General features: G+C 33.9%; 2 protein-coding genes across 2 annotated transcripts; both read left to right on the top strand.

Moving 5' to 3' along the window:
• The first annotated feature begins 145 nt into the window (after positions 1 to 145).
• LOC120193604 (type I inositol polyphosphate 5-phosphatase 2-like) lies at positions 146 to 3,431 on the top strand. The gene is made up of 5 exons (XM_039196064.1): positions 146 to 183; positions 899 to 1,003; positions 1,737 to 1,806; positions 2,969 to 3,105; positions 3,218 to 3,431. The coding sequence occupies exons 1-5, from the start codon at positions 146 to 148 to the stop codon at positions 3,429 to 3,431; spliced, it is 564 nt and encodes a 187-aa protein (XP_039051995.1).
• A 194-nt stretch (positions 3,432 to 3,625) lies between these two features.
• LOC120193645 lies at positions 3,626 to 19,028 on the top strand. The gene is made up of 4 exons (XM_039196084.1): positions 3,626 to 3,749; positions 4,208 to 4,337; positions 4,580 to 4,668; positions 18,596 to 19,028. The coding sequence occupies exons 2-4, from the start codon at positions 4,286 to 4,288 to the stop codon at positions 18,866 to 18,868; spliced, it is 414 nt and encodes a 137-aa protein (XP_039052015.1). The 5' UTR covers positions 3,626 to 3,749; positions 4,208 to 4,285; the 3' UTR covers positions 18,869 to 19,028.
• The last annotated feature ends 385 nt before the right edge of the window (positions 19,029 to 19,413 follow it).

The following is a 19,413-nucleotide window of genomic DNA, read 5'->3' as shown; positions in this document are numbered from 1 at the left end:
TTCTAATAAAAGTTATTTGTTGTGAAATTTAGTTTTGATTCGATTTTACAAATTGAATTATGAATTTAATTTGATTGTATATATTTGTTTATATAATTGTAAAATTATAATATGATCTTATAAAAAAAATTATAATATGATGATAATGGTATTAGGTGTGTCCTTTGAAAATTGCATACCAAGGTAGTATTGGTTTACGAATATTATTTTATTATTCAAAATTTATAAAATTTAAGTCAGATTGTTTCATTTATTCATTGTACTGTTAATTGTTGTTATTCAATAGATGCAATTTGATCATCGAACTTTAAATAAAATATTAGTTTAATTTAAAATTTTACATTTTCTATTTTTCTTAATAACGTAATAATAAAAACTTTTAAACCAAAGAAACCCTAACAACTGCATATCATCACTGTAGTTGCTCTGGCGACTTTGCCCTATCACTGTCACCATCAAACGACTCATCTTCGCTCTCTTTCTATTTTATTAATCGATCGAACTCCTAAAACTCATCATACGTAGGATAAAAAGAGATGCCTTTGCGCTTAGTTAATGCTTATTGTTTTTCATGTCTGTTATCCAAATTCCCAAATCTCCTCATGATCCACAGCCTTAAAGTCAACATCCCATAATTAAAACATTGAACTTTTCCATTTTTTTAATTTTACTCTATCTTATTTCACTCGTTGAGCTTTAAGATTTAAAGTGCTGGATCACCCGCACTATATGTGAAGGTAAATAGCTTTCTGGGTTTCAACTGAAAATTCCCATTTGTTCTTTCACCGTTGAACCTTATATTCACTGTAGTTTGCCTGCAAGATGTTCATGCTTAAATTGTAACCCTTAAGGTGTGTGGGTTTTATTTCTTATTCAAACATATTGTGGTTGCTTATAGGGTGACAATAGGCACTTGGAATGTTGCTGGAAGACTTCCATCCGAGGATCTCGAGATTGACGATAGGCTTTGCACCGATGATCCAGCAGATATTTACATTATCGGGTGAGTATTTCCTTTTGTTGGTGGATCTTACATCATTTGAGGTTCAAGTTTAATTCGGGTCAATGAAAATTCAGTTCCGGTCGAGTCAAAATCGGATTGGTTACTTTTTGAGTCGGATTAATATCATATCGGTTAGCTTCGGGTCGGGGTCAATATCGAATTGATTGGTTTCTGTTCAGGTCAATCATTAGATTTTCGGTTCAATTCGGGTCGATTTTAATTCGAGTCAACCTTTAAATTTTCTGGTCAACCTTTAAATTTGTAGGTCAACCGTGTCGCTCTTTGTCGTCATAACTTTGGATGCAACTCTTTTTACTTATAATTCAAGAATTTTATGTGAATATATATTGTCACAGTCTAGAGATAATCTTTTAATTGAGGAAAGAATATATTAAACCATTAAACTATTACTAAAAGTGGTGGTTAACTATAATATAAAATATGAATAAAACATACATCATTTTACTATTTATCAATGCTAATAATAATAATAATAATAATAATAATAATAATAATAAATAAATAAATTATTTATTCACTTAGACTCAATTATCGGGTTAAAATCGGGTCGAAGTTCGGTTTGAATTAGATATGAGTAAACTAAATTCGTGGTTGCTTTGGTTAGGCTTGATTTCGGTCCAACTAAAATTCTGGTCGGTTTCGGTTTAATTCGGGTTATTTCGAGTTTTAGATCAATTTAGGTCATCATATTCGGGTCTGTTCGGATAATCAGGTACGAGTCAAATTTACGAGTTCTAGATTTGATGAATCAATGCCCTCCAAGTTTTGATGTGCTGCAGAAGGTATTTTTATTGATTGCGCCTGTGCAGGGATCAGTTTCTGTTGGCATGAGCTAGGGTGTTTATCGAGCGAGTCGATCACGAGTTTGACAATGCTCGTTAAAAAATTTTGTTGCTCAACTCGACTCGTTGTAAGTTAAGCTCATTAAATTTTTGCTCGACTCGTGCTCGTTAAAAAAACTTGTTGCTCGACTCGTTGCTCGTTAAACTCACCGAAATTTTTACTTTATTTCTTAATTATAGGTAAAATCTACTAATACTATACAAAGCTTAATATAAACATAAATTAATAAATTTAATTAAAAATATTATCAAAAGAGTGTATGAAACAATTTCAAAGTCTAAACTCTAAAGGAACAATCCATAAATACATTAAAATAATAAATATGATTTGATTTTTTAGTGGAGTAAAATACTATTTAATAATTTAATATTTTTTTGTTGTTTATTAGAAAATTAATAGATTAACAATTCATCATCTTTTTCATTATCTATTAGTAAATTAATATTTTTTTGAATGAAATAATTTTTTTAAGATAACTGTTGAAAATACTTTATAAAAAAATTAACTAATTGCTCGTGAATTTATTAAGTTGATTTAGATTTTGCTCGAATAAACTTGTTAAGATCTTGAGTCGAGCTCAAAATCGAATCGAATTTTTATCGAACTTTGACTGAATCGAGTTCGAACTGCTTATAAACTGCTCAACTCATTAATTACCCTTTGGCATGACACTTTTTCAATGAAGGCTGTTCTTTGTGTGTTCTCATCTGACATCAGATCATAAAATTAGAGCTGAACAAAAACATAACTCCGATGTGTATGAAATTATACGGCGTACCCGTTTCTCATCCACCCTTGACACAGAATAACCCCTAACAATTCCATCTTATGAGTAGCTTACTGACCATTGCCGGATTATTGAGTAGCTTTGATGGGTGAGGATTTGTAAATGGCTGCTTTTCTTAACAGTCAAATATTTTGGTTCGGCGATTTAAATTACCGTCTCAATATGTTGGATGCCGAGACGAGAGAGCTTGTTGCTTTAAAGCGCTGAGATGAACTAATCAACAATGAACAAGTGAGTATCACAGTGATCTTGTTTTACCTTAGCATACAAACTTTTTAATAACGAAAGTTAATGGCTTCAACTCTGTTCCACAGCTTCATAATGAACTCAGTTGTCGACATGTATTTGATGGATGGAAAGAAGGGGTAATAAACTTTCCTCCCACCTACAAGTATGAAATCGACTCGGATAGATATGCCGGTGAGATCCTTAGAGAAGGGGAGGAGAAGAGGTCTCCGGCGTAGTAAGTAATAAATTTTGTAAAACATTTCTGACACAATGCCACTGATTTTTCAGAAAGTTCCACATCAATTACTTATAATGTGCATTCATTCTCTTGATAGGTGTGATCGAATACTCTGGTCAGGGAAAGGCATAAAACAACTTAGATACCAGCGAACAGAATTAAGACTCTCCGATCATCAACCTGTCAGTTCAACTTTTTTGCTAGAAGTCGAAGTCTTGGACCGTCGGAAGTTGCAAAGGGCTCTCAATGTTAGCGCTGCTGCTGTCCATCCCGACATTTTGTTTGATGAAAACGAAGAATTTGAACTTTAGCAGAAACCACGTGAGGATTCAATAACAGTAATTGTCTGTTTGGTTGGGGGAAAACATTTTACGGAAAAATATTTTTCCCGTTTTCTCGTGTTTGGTTCTCGTAAAATAAGAGGTCAACGTATTTTGTTTTCCTGTCAACGGAAAACTTAAAGGGAAATATGGTAAAATGACCTACCGTTTGGAAAAGGGTAAGTCGTTTTCCATCGTTCTGCAACTCCCTTGCTCCACACCGAAAACAATTCGTTCTCTCGTCCCTTGCTCCACACCGAAAAATTGACCGATCCAAAGACTGGATCCACTCAGAAATCTTTGTCCCAGGTTCCCCTTTTCTATCCTTTGTGTTCTTTCTTCTTTTATTTTTTTTCTCTGTGGTTTTCGTTCGTAGATTTGGCTCTGTGTTCTTTCTTGAAAATCTGGAGTTTCTCAGTATTTTCATTCTTGTTCTGAGGTTTGAGTGGATTATTGTTAATTGATTTTTTAGCATGCAATATGGGACATTTAAAACCCAACAAAACAGTAGGTGTAAGGGGCTCTCCTCTGTTTAAGAGCATATGCTGTTAATAAATCATGGGCGATTGGGTTTCTGATCGATATATCCGGTGCCTTGTTGATGCTGAGAGAGTTATCTATGGATCCGGTGAATTTGATTTTCTTTAATTTTGCAATAGACCAAATTTGTTGTTTCTTTGTAGCGTGACCAATGTTTGGCTACAAAGGGATTGATAGTGTAAAATTTGTGTATTCTTTATATTTTTGACTACGAAAGTGTTGTTCAGGTATCCATCATTCAACCGGTATCCGACTGCGGGCTCGCCATTCTTTCGATCTTATCGCACTTCTATTTACAAGAAGTCATGAATGTTATTGACTGGTTGGGGATTACATTAGCTGGCATTGGCACCATAGGTAATGCAAGTTTTTCCTGGTTCTTGAGTTAGTTTAAAAGCCTTCCCCCCATTGACATCATGTTATATTTCGACAATGATTCTAGGATTTTGAAATCTGTAAAAGATACATTCTCCTGGTGGTTGTGCTAATAGTTTCTGCAACAACCGAAATCACCCAGTTTAGCCTTATGGTTTTACGACAGTGAAATAGAATACCATTGACCTATATGAACTAGTAATAATATTATTTTCTACAATTAGGAGTTGGCGCCGGTGGAGAGGAGCAAGAGGCTTCTTCAGTATCTATTTTGCAGTTACCACGGTTGGCATTCTCTGTTGTGATCTTGTTTGTAGGTACCTTTTACCCACACTCTTCATCTAATTAGTATTGCTTTTACACGCGTGCACATAGATTATCATCTGAAATGTGTTGAAGGATTCATGGGTAGTTCTGTTGTGCGGCGCCTAAAAAACGGCCTAATATACGGCGTGACCGGTTAAACAAGTGACCGGTTAAAATTTAGACCGGTTATGTTATATTATTTAACCGGAAATATTATCAAGTACAATAACATATTAGGTAACGCTTATATAATGTAATAGATAGCGCTTATATAATGTAATAGATAGCGCTTATATAATAAAATATGTATTTAACCGGAAATATTATCAAGTACAATAACATATTAGGTAGCGCTTATATAATGTAATAGGTAGCGCTTATATTGACCTATTTTATAAGTAAACAAATATATTTATACCGGTAACATTGCAAATTTACCTATTACATTATAATTATCGGTTTCGATATTTTTTAGATCGATACTTTTTATAAATGTATCGACACTATATGCGTTCACCTTTTGTCATTTATAGACCGATTTTGTCATATTTTTACATGTTATATTGTTATGGATCGATACATTTTTATAAAGTATCGACACTTTATTAGCGCTATAACTTATTCTCTTTTAAATTCCAAAAATGTCGATACGTATAATAAATTATCGACACTTTCAACATAACCGGTAGCGCTTTACCTGTTTTATCATTTCGAGATCGGTTTTGTCATATTTTTACCTGTTATATTGTTATGGATCGATATATTTTTATAAAGTATCGACACTTTATTGGCGCTATAACTTCTTCTCTTTTAAAAAAAGTAACATTTACCTAATATGTTGAAAGTCTCCATACTTTTATAAAAAGGATCGATGTTTTTTTAAAGTTATGTAATTTATGTTTCAATCATTTTAAATATTTCATGTTTTTCACCTACAATATTAATTTAATAATTTCATTTACACAAAAAATTATTTGATTGTTTTGATATTTTATAAAATATTATTTAAAATTTAAATTTAACAATATTAACCAAAGATAATAATAAATATGTAATATATATGTTTATTGTTTTTAATTTAATAATAATATATTTTTACTTATTATATTGTAAAGTATCAATCCTTTTTATAAAAAGAATCAATACTTTCAACATATCAGGTAACATTATGAAAAAAGGTAAAATTTACCTGATATGTTAATTTACCTATTACATTATAATTATTGGTTTTGATGTTTTTTGGGTCGATACTTGTAGAAAATGTATTGACACATATTTAGTAGTTATTGTACATACCTAAATATGTACTGCGAATTTAATGTTGTACCCACCCTTTAACTACCATTACCAATACCACATCCTATTGAAAGCAGCACGACTGAAACATGTTCAAAATGAACCTTTGCTTACATCTCCATCAACTCCGAGACCACTGAACTTGCACAACAAAATTTTTGCCATGGATCATACTGATGTAGACAATGTTAAGCCAACCGAGGAATGCCATGAAGTACATAATGTTGATGAATCTGACAGATTGGTTGGTCAGCTCTTCTGTTCACGTGATCAAGCTTGGTACTTTTACAAGGGATTCGCACGGAACATGGGTTTAATGCACGTAAGGGAACAACACGGCTTGACGTGGAAGGGAATGTGAAGACACAAGAATTTTGTTGTTCCAAAAAAGGGTTTCGAGTATCAAAAGTCAATACCGTTGATCGTCAACGTGCTCATACGCCAGTCACAAGAACAGGATGTAAGGCTAGAGTCTTAGTTACATCAACAAATACAAACGATCAGTGGGTTATAAGTAAGTCTGATCATAAACATAATCATGTATTGTGCACACCTGCTATGACACCATTTATGTGTTCTAATAGAGCTGTAAGTAAGGCTGATATTGATGAGGCAACAACATTGAAAGAGGTCAGTGTTGGCACGTCACAAGTAATGAACTATTTAACGCAGCAGGCAGGGCTATCATAATGTTGGATTTACACATAAAGACCTCTACAATGCACTTCAAAGAGGTAAAGCAAAGGAAATCGTCGATGGGGATGTGAATGCGCTTATTGCCTACTTTGATTATAAGAAACATGATGATCCCGGGTTTTTTTATGACATACTCGGTAGATGAATCGGGGGTATTGTATAATCTTATTTGGTCGGATTCTACATCGAGATTGGATTACACATGCTTTAGGTGATGTAATTGCATTCGACACAACGTACAAAGATAATTTGTATGGTCGACCAATTATGCCTATTGTCGGTGTCAATCACCACCATAACACAATTGTGTTTTCCACTGCCATAATCGCTGACGAGACGTCTCAATCTTTCGAGTGGGTGCTACAAAAGTTTTTAGAAGCCATGATGAATAAATCACCTATTTCAGTTGTCACCAATGGGGATAGGGCAATGCAGAGGGCTATCAAATCTTTTATCCCTTATGCTAAGCACATATTATGTTCTTGGCATCTTTCTCGCAATGCACAAGCTAACATTGGTGACCCAAAGTTTACAGCATCATTCTCAAAATGCATGGCTTCCTGGTGGACAACCGAGGAATTTGATATTCAATGGCGTTTGGTTGTTTCAGAATTCAACGTCCAAAAGCATCCATGGGTGATTGAGAAGGGAAATACACGACACTTATGGGCACAAGCATATCTATCTGGTCATTCTTTGCCAATATTCGCTCAACACAAAGGTGCGAGTCTATGAATGTTTCACTAGCGATTGCACTGAAACACAAGAAGACATATTTAGATGTTCGTGCAATTGAAGATGGAATTAGTAGAATGCGTATGAATGAGTTGAAAGTGAATTACTTAAGTTCCCATACGAAGCCCTTCCAGATCACAAAACTGGTCGACCTTGAAAGCCATGCCGCTGCGATTTTTACCCGCGAATCTTTTCGTGCGTTCCAAGATGAACTTATACGGGAGACATTGTACCGGATTGAGGCAGAAATTAAGTCCTTATCAGATGAATGTCAACATTATATTTTGTCAAAGTATGCAGAAAAAATAGGAAATTTGAAATTAGTTTTGATTCTCATACGAAAACTCTAATTTGCTCCTGCAAAAAATTTGAGACCGTTGGACTTCCGTGTCGCCATCAACTTCACATTTTGAAGCACTTGGATTACACATATTTGCCCAGGACTTTGATTCAAAGTAGGTGGACTAATGATGCGAAGGCTTTTGCACCCAGTTATGTTGACATGAATGTGTCTCCAGGAGTGATGCAAATGGCAAGGTTCGCTGCTCTACGTTCAACGTCAAGTAGGTTATGCTACATTGCATCAAAGACAAACGAGTCTTTCCAAATCGCAAGAGATGAGATGAAAAAACTAATAGAAGAATTAGAAAACTCGTTTGGTTTGAATGATTCAGTCAACCAGAGCATTGTAGTAAACAACGTTCGTGACCCTCAACGAAAACAACGCAAGCGAAAAAAAGTGCCGAAGAACAAGGTCGAGAAGAAAATTAGGCGATGTGGGTACTGCAACGGTGAGGGACATAACAAACTAACATGTCCTCAAGTCAAGCTCAGTTTGAGTACAAGCACACAGCCTACATCAACTGATTTTTTCGAAGACGGAATGGAATGACAACGATCTCCATATATCGTAAGTATCAACATGACTTCTATTGTGTATAAGAAACATGTACATATAAATATTGAATGAAGGAAGAAAAACCGCGTTACTTAAAAGTATGGACACAATATTAAAAAGTGTCGATATAGGTTGTAGACCTATTCTCTCATAAAACCGGTATATTTATACCTGTTATATTACAAAATTACCTATTACATTATAATTATGGGTTCCGATGTTTTTTCAATCGACACTTTTTGAAAAGGTATCGACACTTTTTTCATCCATTATGGACATAAAGTAGCGACACAATATTAAAAAGTGTCGATATAGGTTGTAGACTTATTTTCTCATAAAACCAGTATATCTATACCGGTTATATTACAAAATTACCTATTACATTATAATTATGGGTTTTGATGTTTTTTCAATCGATACTTTTTGAAAAGGTATCGATACTTTTTTCATCTATTATGGACATAAAGTAGCGACACAATATTAAAAAGTGTCGATATAGGTTGTAGACCTATTCTCTCATAAAACCGGTATATCTATACCGGTTATATTACAAAATTACATATTATATTATAATTATGGGTTCCGATGTTTTTTCAATCGACACTTTTTGAAAAGGTGTCGACACTTTTTTCATCCATTCTGGACATAAAGTAGCAACACAATATTAAAAAGTGTCGATATAGGTTGTAGACCTATTCTCTCATAAAACCGGTATATTTATACCAGTTTTATTACAAAATTACCTATTACATTATAATTATGGGTTCCGATATTTTTTCAATCGACACTTTTTGAAAATGTATCGACACTTTTTTCATCCATTCTGGACATAAAGTAGCGACACAATATTAAAAAGTGTCGATATAGGTTGTAGACCTATTCTCTCATAAAACCGGTATATCTATACCGGTTATATTACAAAATTACCTATTACATTATAATTATGGGTTCCGATGTTTTTTCAATTGACACTTTTTGAAAAGGTATCGACACTTTTTTCATCCATTCTGGACATAAAGTAGCGACACAATATTAAAAAGTGTCGATATAGGTTGTAGACATATTCTCTCATAAAATCGGTATATCTAAACCGGTTATATTACAAAATTACATATTACATTATAATTATGAGTTTCGATGTTTTTTCAATCGACACTTTTTGAAAATGTATCGACACTTTATGCTGATATTTTTTGGGGTATATTGAAAATTTACCTATTACATTATAATTATGGGTTTCGATGTTTTTGGGGTCGTTACAATATTTTTAAGTATGAAAACTTTGTCGTGGATATCATGGAAAACAATTCTTTAATAATGTGTTTCGATACATTTGCAAGCAGGTGTAAAATACATTAATAACTAGTATTGATATTTCAACAATCCTCAAATGTATATGTATACATAGAAGCAAATATGGAATAATTAATGAAAATATACACACAATATAATCAAACCAAAAGACACATACACAACAATGTTCAAATAATGTACCGACAAACGAAATTAATTCGATGAAAAAGGGTTATTTCTAACGAAGTCCGGAACATTAGGGGCCTTCAACAAATTTTTTCAAATACTCTCGTATGTTTCCACCTTTTTCTGAGGACATACATAAATAATTTCAATTATCAAACTAATGAGGTGCAATTTTACTAACAATTAACTAAATTCGCATAAGCATGAATAAATTTGTGTCATACCTAGAGCATTGTCGTTCGAATGGGAAGCATCGTCAAAGGTATGTGGACATATGTAATTGTATTTCTATATAAACACATAAGTTGCTAAAATAATCAATGTCTGAACACCTGTTCAACTGGAAAAACATATTGCATAAATGCAACTTACCGGATTATAAATCATTTTTTCCGCTGAATCATCAACCAAAAGTGTATTTAGCTCGTTAAAATCAGGACACGCGTTCCAAACATCATTGAGATCTTTATAGTAGGTAACATTATCGTATGTTTTGCATTTTGCTTGATCCTGTTCACAAACAGTCGAACATAAATATGTAGGAATCATAGACAACGAAAAGTCAGCAAACTGTAATGACATTCATCTTACCCAAACAAATAGAAATTGCTCAGAAAATAAAGGTAGTTTTTCAAGTACACGGTCGACGTTATGCTGAGATTGTAATCAAGTTTGAATGTTAACATTCAAATGTATATTAACGCTTTTGACTACAGTAATTCAATTGCTCCAAACATGTTCTAACCTCATCTTTAAAGACCAAAGGGCAACAATAAAATTGTCGACACAAAATTGCATAAATTCAAATAATCCTGTTCTGAGGATAACATCTACAACATGAAGAAAATGAGATTAAAGTTATACGCTTATATGTTAAAATAATGGATACAAAAGAATAGAATTAAAACCTGCAAGAAGTCTTGGGATGTAGGCAAGGACACCATTGAGATAAAAAATTAAAAGTTTTCTTGAAGGCGGCGTTGCAGACACGATATAATTGTTTGGATCATCATCATCGTCATCTTCATCTTCATTGACAGCTTGGTTGTCCACATCTGTTAAAAGAAAATAAAATACAGTTCAGAACGTGTAAATGTTTAGAAACATAAATAATGAATTACCTAACTCGTTTGATGTCGTTGACGTAATTCGTCACACAAGATGAAATATCGGCTCACATTCCACTCACGAGGGAATCAATATGCTCTCGAAAATTGACCATGTATTCCATCACGGTCTTAATTGTGACATCCTCTGCAACTGGAGCTTCTTCCATTATTGCGTCTCTAATTGGTTGCTCTTCTTCATGGCCAATGGGGTCCATTTCCTCCCTCTCTTGATCTAATCCGACCTCCTTGACACGCTTCCAACCGAGTTTTTCAACAAAATCATATCCCGTTTTTTTAATAAATAACATGTCAATCTTGCGGGTTAATCGAACAGGGGCGTCATGCGAAAAATCAACTTCTTTCTTCTTCAACAGATGGGTGATGACACATCCATATGGTAGTGAAGTTGAAATTGTTGCTCCCTTTGTGACCATATATACAATTGTATTAAATATGAGTTTAGCAATGTTTGGAGCCGTTTTGGATTTGGATTTATACTTTGATATCCACCAATAATCGCTGTCTCGAAGCGTTGAATGTTTTCCCCCACTAGGCCGAATATACCATGTGAGCATTTTGTGAAACACTCTCGACTCTACATCTAGGTGAATTGGGTTATTTCTAGCAACCCGTTTAATTGTAGACCAATCTACATCATTTTCATCTGAATCCCCTTTATTCGCTACACCTAAACCCTCCGCAATAGTTTCCGGAGATATATATATATCCTTCCCCATGACATGTGTATTAATTCCTATTATATTAGTCTTATTAGGCTCGTGCTGTAAGGAAGCATTGTTGTAGAAGACTCTAACTAGGTTGGGGTAATATTTTGGTTCTACACCAAGGAATTCAAGCCAACCCCAAGATGTAAATGTGGATTTAAAACTAAATGCATATTTATCATCAAACAAGAAACCCAAGTCAATGACACGTTCGGGACGAATCTTCCTTACATTAAAACTCGTCTGCCATCTTTGTTTCTCCATATCAGATCTAAAGTTCAGAGTTTCGAAGGACCTGATTTCCTCAGAAGAATCGTTTGTTTTAGAAAGAGGTTGTGGTTGAGAAGAACTGGGTTGAGAAGAGCTTTGAGAAAGACCGCGCTTCTGACGCTGACGTTTTGGAGCCATTTTGGTTGGATGCTATTACAATGGAACACAAACACATTCAGGAAAAAAACTCTAATATAGAAATCAATCAAACCCATAAAATATCGATACATTTACCTGAATATCTGATCGTCACTGTTATGATAACGCTAGTATTCTTCGGAGAGGAAGAGTTCTCTTCTGTCTGCTTGTCTTAAGGTTTAGGGTTTGTCGATTTAGATTTTGTATACTATATATAATGAACGGGGGAAAAACACTCGATATTTAAATTAGTATCGACACAAAATTAAAAAGTGTCGATACATATATTACACATATTCTCTCATAAAACCGGTATACTTATACCGGTTAGATTGAAAAATTACATATTACATTATACTTATGGGTTTCGATGTTTCTGGGATCGACACTTTTTATATATGGATCGACACTTTATGGTTGCACCCTGTTTGCCATTCATTCTGGGCCAATAGTATCGACACAAAATTAAAAAGTGTCGATACATATATTACACCTATTCTCTCATAAAACCGATATACTTATACCGGTTAGATTGAAAAATTACCTATTACATTATACTTATGTGTTTCGATGTTTTTGGGATCGACACTTTTTATATATGGATCTACACTTTATGGTTGCACCTTGTTTGCCATTCATTCTGGACCAATAGTATCAACACAAAATTAAAAAGTGTCGATACATATATTACACCTATTCTCTCATAAAACCGGTATACTTATACCGATTAGATTGAAAAATTACCTATTACATTATACTTATGGGTTTCGATGTTTCTGGGATCGACACTTTTATATATGGATCGATACTTTATGGTTGCACCCTGTTTGCCATTCATTCTGGACCAATAGTATCGACACAAAATTAAAAAGTGTCGATACATATATTACACCTAATCTCTCATAAAACCGATATACTTATACCGGTTAGATTGAAAAATTACCTATTACATTTTACTTATGGGTTTCGATGTTTCTGGGATCGACACTTTTTATATATGGATCGACACTTTATGGTTGCACCCTGTTTTCCATATTGTAAATTTACCTTTTACTTTAAAGTTAATTTTGTAGTTATTGTACATACCCTCAATATGGAATGACCATTCAGTCTCGCACATGATGACAATTATGATGACATTTGGTATAATACATACAACAATCTCCATATATCGTAAGTATCAACATGACTCTTAATGTGTATAAGAAACATGTACAACAACCTACTGCTAACTTTTCTCATCTCATTCATAATTACATTCACATACAAAATTATAAATCGTATACAAAATTATAAATCTTATACAAAATTAACCCTACATTTACATCATTGCATCCTTTTGTTATTCTTATGTCTCATGGTAGCTTTTGTTATCTCCTGTCTTCGTTGATTTTGATTGTGGCTTACGAGATCGTTTAATATTCGCGATCGATCACACTCTCCAACAACCTATATTCAAATTGTCAGAACGTTAAGTATTGTAAACTACATCATTCAATCTACGACTTTTAACAATTTTACCACAAACAGATTTTTCTTTTCAGTTACAAAATCACCAGTTGCCCCTGTAGAACCGATCGATTCCATCCACATCATCACATACATGCCGCAATCATGTCTGTTACAAAATTTGAAAACCACACATGTCAATTATGATGAATCCTGCATAAATTAAGCTTTCTATTTATGATAACATCTCATACCCATTCAATTGCTTATTCTTCTTATGCTCCACAAATTTGAAATTTTTCAAGGGAAACTTTCCTAGAGATCCACATATTCAACCCAAATACGTTTTATTATAAAAACTAATATTTTAATTTGCATTAAAAAAGAAGAAGTTATGATCCAAAAAAATTATGCATTATAATTTACATAATGTCCTTTCATACATACAGACATACCAATCTCTTAGCATCTTTCACTCTCTGTTTAGCTACTTCAGATGTAAACATACTATCATATATTGTTGCAACACGATCTACCATATCTAACACCAACATATACCAATGTGAATTATGGTAGTTTATTGTGATCATGATTTGCAACAAATTTCACACCCAATTTGACAAAATTCAACATTCTATATCCGAAAACATCATTTGCAATTGGTATGGTGTCTTACCTTCTCACAGTCGGTGTATTTCACATAGTTATCCAATATGGGACCCCAGAAGGTACCAATACTCTCAACACTTTCTTTGTTATTGGCATCCAACGCCTGATGCTGCAATTACGCAACAAACATTATTAATTTACCGTCTATACACTACTTATCTCCATTTATTAATTTAACTCACCGCTAAGTGGTATGAAAGGTAGCCAATCTTCCGGAGTGACTTATGAGAATCGTAGTATACTGTCCAGGCGAGTAAATCAATAACCTAACAAAATTAATTACACAATCAGAACATATTCAATAAGTTTTAACATTTTCTATTTTCTACTTACCACACTGCCAACCCATTCCGTAGGCTTCAACGTTGCAACGTCGTATACAGTAGCAAATTGATTTCCCATTGAGATTACAAAATATATGTATGAATCATTAGGATTAATATGTTATCATGAAATATTTAAATATCACTCACAAAGCATTATATTTCACTTACCCCGATTCTAACTCACTATTCCATAAATAATCACAAATTGCAGCTTTGATGTCATCAATTCCGCTTGGAATATCCGCTTTTTCAACTTATAATTTTGCATATAAATTTTTGTCACAACAACATAATAAAGATCAAATTAAGTTTTCTTTTATTCAACTTACCTTCTGCTTTTTCTTCTGGGGTGCAGGACATTCCGAATCCAAATCTGCTGCTATAACACTCTCCGGTGTATAAAGACATCGACTTCCTTCCTCCTTATTTCTTCCATCTCTTTTCTTCCTCCTCCCTCTTCTTCCCCTCCCTCTTTCTTCCATCTCTTCTCTCATCCCCCTCTTTTTTCTTCATATTTTTCAGTTCATCATTTTTTCTCTACATAGCTCTTCACTCTTTTATTTCACCCTTCAATTGATCTCCTTCATCCAAGTATTTATCAACCACCCCTTCACCCCCGTAAGTTCACTCCTCAATTCCACAACCTCCTTCACCACTCCCTCAAAATTTTCACCCGTCACCATCTTAAGATCACCCCTTAACACCTCAACTTCTTCACCACTTCACCCCTCAACACTCTACTTCTTTCACCACTCCATCTATTTTTCCTTCTCTACCCCCTTATGCCTCTCAGTGTATCTTCGACTCTCTCAGTTTCTCTTCGACTCTATCAAGTTTTTCTTCGACTCTTGATTGTTTTGCATGATATAAAATGGATTTTTTTGATATCAGCCAATTCAGACATCAAAATGTCGAAGTTACTCTGTTTTCCCTCACCGCCGTCCCCCTCACCGCCATCCCCCAATACAACCATCTCTCCTTTCTTCTCCTCTGCTTCCACTACTCCTCTACATCCTTGCCAATAACCTTTAAAATTAAATTACAATATTAGACATTGATTATTCTTAATATTATTTAATTACATTTATTACCCTTTCTTGCTTCTTCGCTCTATCAACTTCAACTTCACCATCACTCTAACCACCATTTCCTTCCCCCATGCACGGATGCGTGCCACTCCGGTTTCTTTCATAAGCCAACACTGCCACAGCCCGACCAAAAATCGAACAGTGCAACATGCATTTATAATAAAATTTATATTTTATATAATACTAATATCATTTTATATAAACACAAAAAAGTTCTTCAACTCATTTACCTCTAAGATTGCTATGCACCCTTTGAGGTATCTCTGGCTGCCCTTTTTAAAGGTGATATTGATTCAATTCCTTGTTCGTTGACGTATCACCCGTTGGATAAAGAAAGATACTGACAAGGTATAATAGAACTCTGGCCTTCAGCTCATCCCCCCCGTAAGATCCACTTTTTATTTTCTCTTCAATTTCAGCATATGTTACCTTCTGCTTCAAACCATATTTGGAGGCAATTCCTTGTTCGTTGACGTATCACCCGTTGGTAAAGAAAGATACTGACAAGGTATAATAACTCTGGCCTTCAGCTCATCCCCCCCGTAAGATCCACTTTTTATTTTCTCTTCATTCGCATATGTTACCTTCTGCTTCAAACCATATTTGGAGGCAGTGCTTTCCAGTCCTTCTCTTACGACTCTACAACACTTTTGCCTTCATTTTCTACCCCCAATATGGCTGCAGCACATGGGATCCCGAGAGGAAATGAAAAATCACCATACTTAGCAATACATTGTCTGACATCAAATTGCGCCATCAAGGATCGACACAATTCCCCCGAATAGGTCGTCCCTTACTCCTACCAACGATCCAAAACCTATTTCTCCCAGCACATTCAACTGACCCTTCTCCTTAAGGTGTTTAATTAATGAATTCACTTTAAGCTGCATCTTGTCGACACTTCCTACATTTTTTAACAATATATAATGTTATAGTTCTTATATATTTTGTATCAACGTATTTACAAGTTTAATGAATACCTTATCATGCTTTTCCTCCGTTCTTTGTATTCTTTACTATCATTCCTTGATGTGTGATGTAATGTTCCTTTCAGCATCACTCATCGAATTCCATTTGGACCTCACATCTTTTGTCACTTATATAAACATAAACGTTTCTTAATCAATACATTAACACTAAATAATACTCAATGTCAATTTCATTTTACATACCGAACCGCTCTGTGTGCCATCTTCTTCATCCTTTTTCATTCGGCCATACTGTCAACATTTAAAATTGTAATCAATTTAAAGTTTATCGATACTTTAATCCAATTACCATTTCAACAATAATAACAAAAGACATTGATACTTACTAGAAGTACATATCCACCCTTTGGTTGCTTTCGAGTCTCGGCCTCAATTTCAAAGTCATCTGCGCCACCAACAATTTTCCAACCCATTGACTCCATTTTTCCTTCATATATCAGTTTACGCAAATCAAATTATTTTGTTACATCACTTTATTCAATATACAAATATAGATAACTACTCTTGTGGTAAAACGGTTTTCTTCAAAAGAATTTGAATGGCCACTACAAAATGTGTCGGCATTTATACAACCTATAATATCATTTTCTACCTATAATATTTAATAAAGTATCGACATTTATATTTTACCTTGAATATCACTTTCTACTTGCAATCGGTCCCAAATGTTTCTTTACTCCAAAACCCCAAAACAACATAAAAACCCTATTCGCGATTACTGTAATAATAAAAAACTAGGGTTTCGACAACATACTTTTCGATTCGACTGCAGTAACAAACAAACAAACTTCGCTTTAGAAACGCCTTCTGAAATGCAGCAACAATTACGCTTTGATTACAAAAACTCGTCCGTTCTATCTATTTTCAGGATATTTAGCTATGACCTTTATATTTTCATCGGATATGTTATTTATATTTAATTGATACAAATACAAAAGTGTCGATACTTTTATGTCAGGTGTCGATACTTTCGAAAGGATAATTACGTATTTCTTTGAAAGTATCGATAATTTATTACACGTACTTACGAAAGTATCGACACTTTCAATATCCGATAGCGTTTTATCGGTTTTATCATTTGATACCGATTTTATCATATTTTTACCTGTTATTCGTTGTGGATCGATATTTTTTTTTAAAGTATCGACACTTTATAGACGCTAAAACTGCTTCTCTTTTAAATTCACAAAGTGTCGATCCTTATATAAGTATCGACACTTTCAATATATCTGGTAGCGTTTTACCGTTTCATCATTTTGATACCGGTTTTATCATATTTTTACCTGTTATATCGTTGTGCATCGATACATTTTTTTTAAAGTATCGACACTTTATAGGCGCTAAAACTGCTTCTCTTTTAAATTAACGAAGTGTCGATCTTTATATTAAAGTACCGACACTTTAAATATATTCGGTACCGCTTTACCGGTTTTATCATTTCAATACCGATTTTGTCATAGTTTTACCTGTTATATCGTTGTGGATCAATACATTTTTAATTTGGATCGACACGAACCGACAAGTTAAGTTTGCCGGTTGCACAATTTTTTAATATTTCTTCATGACTTAGACCTACTACATTATTATTAGTCAACATTTCCGGTAGCGCTAAACCGAATTTGTTAAATATCTTTTAATGTATCCGGTAACGCCGTATATTTTCCTGAGACATCCCCAGGATTCATTTATCTATTTAATGTCTAAATTATCGTCTGTCATGCAAAATGTACTTTTTCTACACTCATTTTGTACAATAATACTGTAGTCCTAGATTTGCTCCGTCCGTTGTCATGTCTTGCAAACCGTAGGAGATTATGCACCGAAATGCTTCATTTTGTTCCCATGAAATCTCTGTCGAAATTTTGTTCCGACTAGTTGTGCAAATCATTATATCTTCGCACATAGTTCATAGATGGTTGTGCTAAGTGGCCTCTTGTAAAGGATCATCTTTTAGGATTAGAGAGAATATGCTACATCATTTTCTGATTGTTATCAGTAGAGAGGGTGAGAGTTTCCATGTCTCCAATGAACATAGTGAATTAGTGATTTATTGTTGTGCTTGTGCAGACCAAAAAAGGAGAGAACATTTATTTGGGATCGCATGGTGCACCACCATCACAATCATGGCAGAAGGAGCTAAACATGTCCAGTCGTAAGCAACGGTTTAAACAAAAACTAAAAGAAGCTGATAGAAGGATCGGCGGGGCAGGGCGAGAGAACAAGGTGGAAAATTTGAAAGAGCTTGTAGGTGGTGGGAAAGCAAGCCCCAATATGTCAAAGGGTTCCCCCAGGGATTGGCTAGACCCACATTGCGATGAGTCGCAATTTGAGAAGTCATAACCCCATTGAATCAAAGCTTTTTGTGGCTTAAGATACTTAAACGGTGCAAAGTTTAACATACCGGCACCATTTATGATAAGTCTTTGTCTTATTATATGCAAGCGAATTACTGAGCTTATGTAGTTTGACAATAATCCGTCAACCAATCCATTTGATTTTAGTAGTAATGAGAAGACATTGAAAGTCATATTTTTGACACTATTATTATTATTACAATATTATTTAATATTGTTGTTTTAATTTGATGTACTATTAATTAAACATTCTTAGGATTTATAAATTTTTATAATATATTTTTAATCAATTATTAATATTATCTAAAATACAGATTTTTATAAAATTTATATATAAAAATAACCTTTAAAAATAATAATAATAAAACATATCCAATATGTATATTCTTTATTAAAAACAGATTCTGAAAAATGTTTTCAGAAAAATTAATCAAACAGTGTAAAACATTTACAATGTACCATCCAAACACTAGAAAATATTTTCTAGAAAATTATTTACATTTCTGTAAAACATTTTCAGATTTCATTTTT

This window comes from Hibiscus syriacus, unplaced genomic scaffold, assembly GCF_006381635.1.
Source record: "Hibiscus syriacus cultivar Baekdansim isolate YM2019G1 unplaced genomic scaffold, ASM638163v2 tig00116996_pilon, whole genome shotgun sequence".
NCBI classification, from domain to species: domain Eukaryota; kingdom Viridiplantae; phylum Streptophyta; class Magnoliopsida; order Malvales; family Malvaceae; genus Hibiscus; species Hibiscus syriacus.
This window is presented reverse-complemented; position numbering and strand designations above follow the sequence as displayed.

Bases quoted from the DNA above. Each gene is read 5' to 3' on its own strand.
- LOC120193604 (XM_039196064.1), top strand. From the start codon at position 146: ATGGTATTAGGTGTGTCCTTTGAAAATTGCATACCAAG. The intron at 1,807-2,968 runs GTATTTTTATTG...TCTGTTCCACAG, and splicing joins GTTTTGATGTGCTGCAGAAG to CTTCATAATGAACTCAGTTG. The intron at 3,106-3,217 runs GTCTCCGGCGTA...TTCTCTTGATAG, and splicing joins AGAGAAGGGGAGGAGAAGAG to GTGTGATCGAATACTCTGGT.
- LOC120193645 (XM_039196084.1), top strand. From the start codon at position 4,286: ATGAATGTTATTGACTGGTTGGGGATTACATTAGCTGGCATTGGCACC. The intron at 4,338-4,579 runs GTAATGCAAGTT...TTCTACAATTAG, and splicing joins AGCTGGCATTGGCACCATAG to GAGTTGGCGCCGGTGGAGAG. The intron at 4,669-18,595 runs GTAGGTACCTTT...GTGCTTGTGCAG, and splicing joins TCTCTGTTGTGATCTTGTTT to ACCAAAAAAGGAGAGAACAT.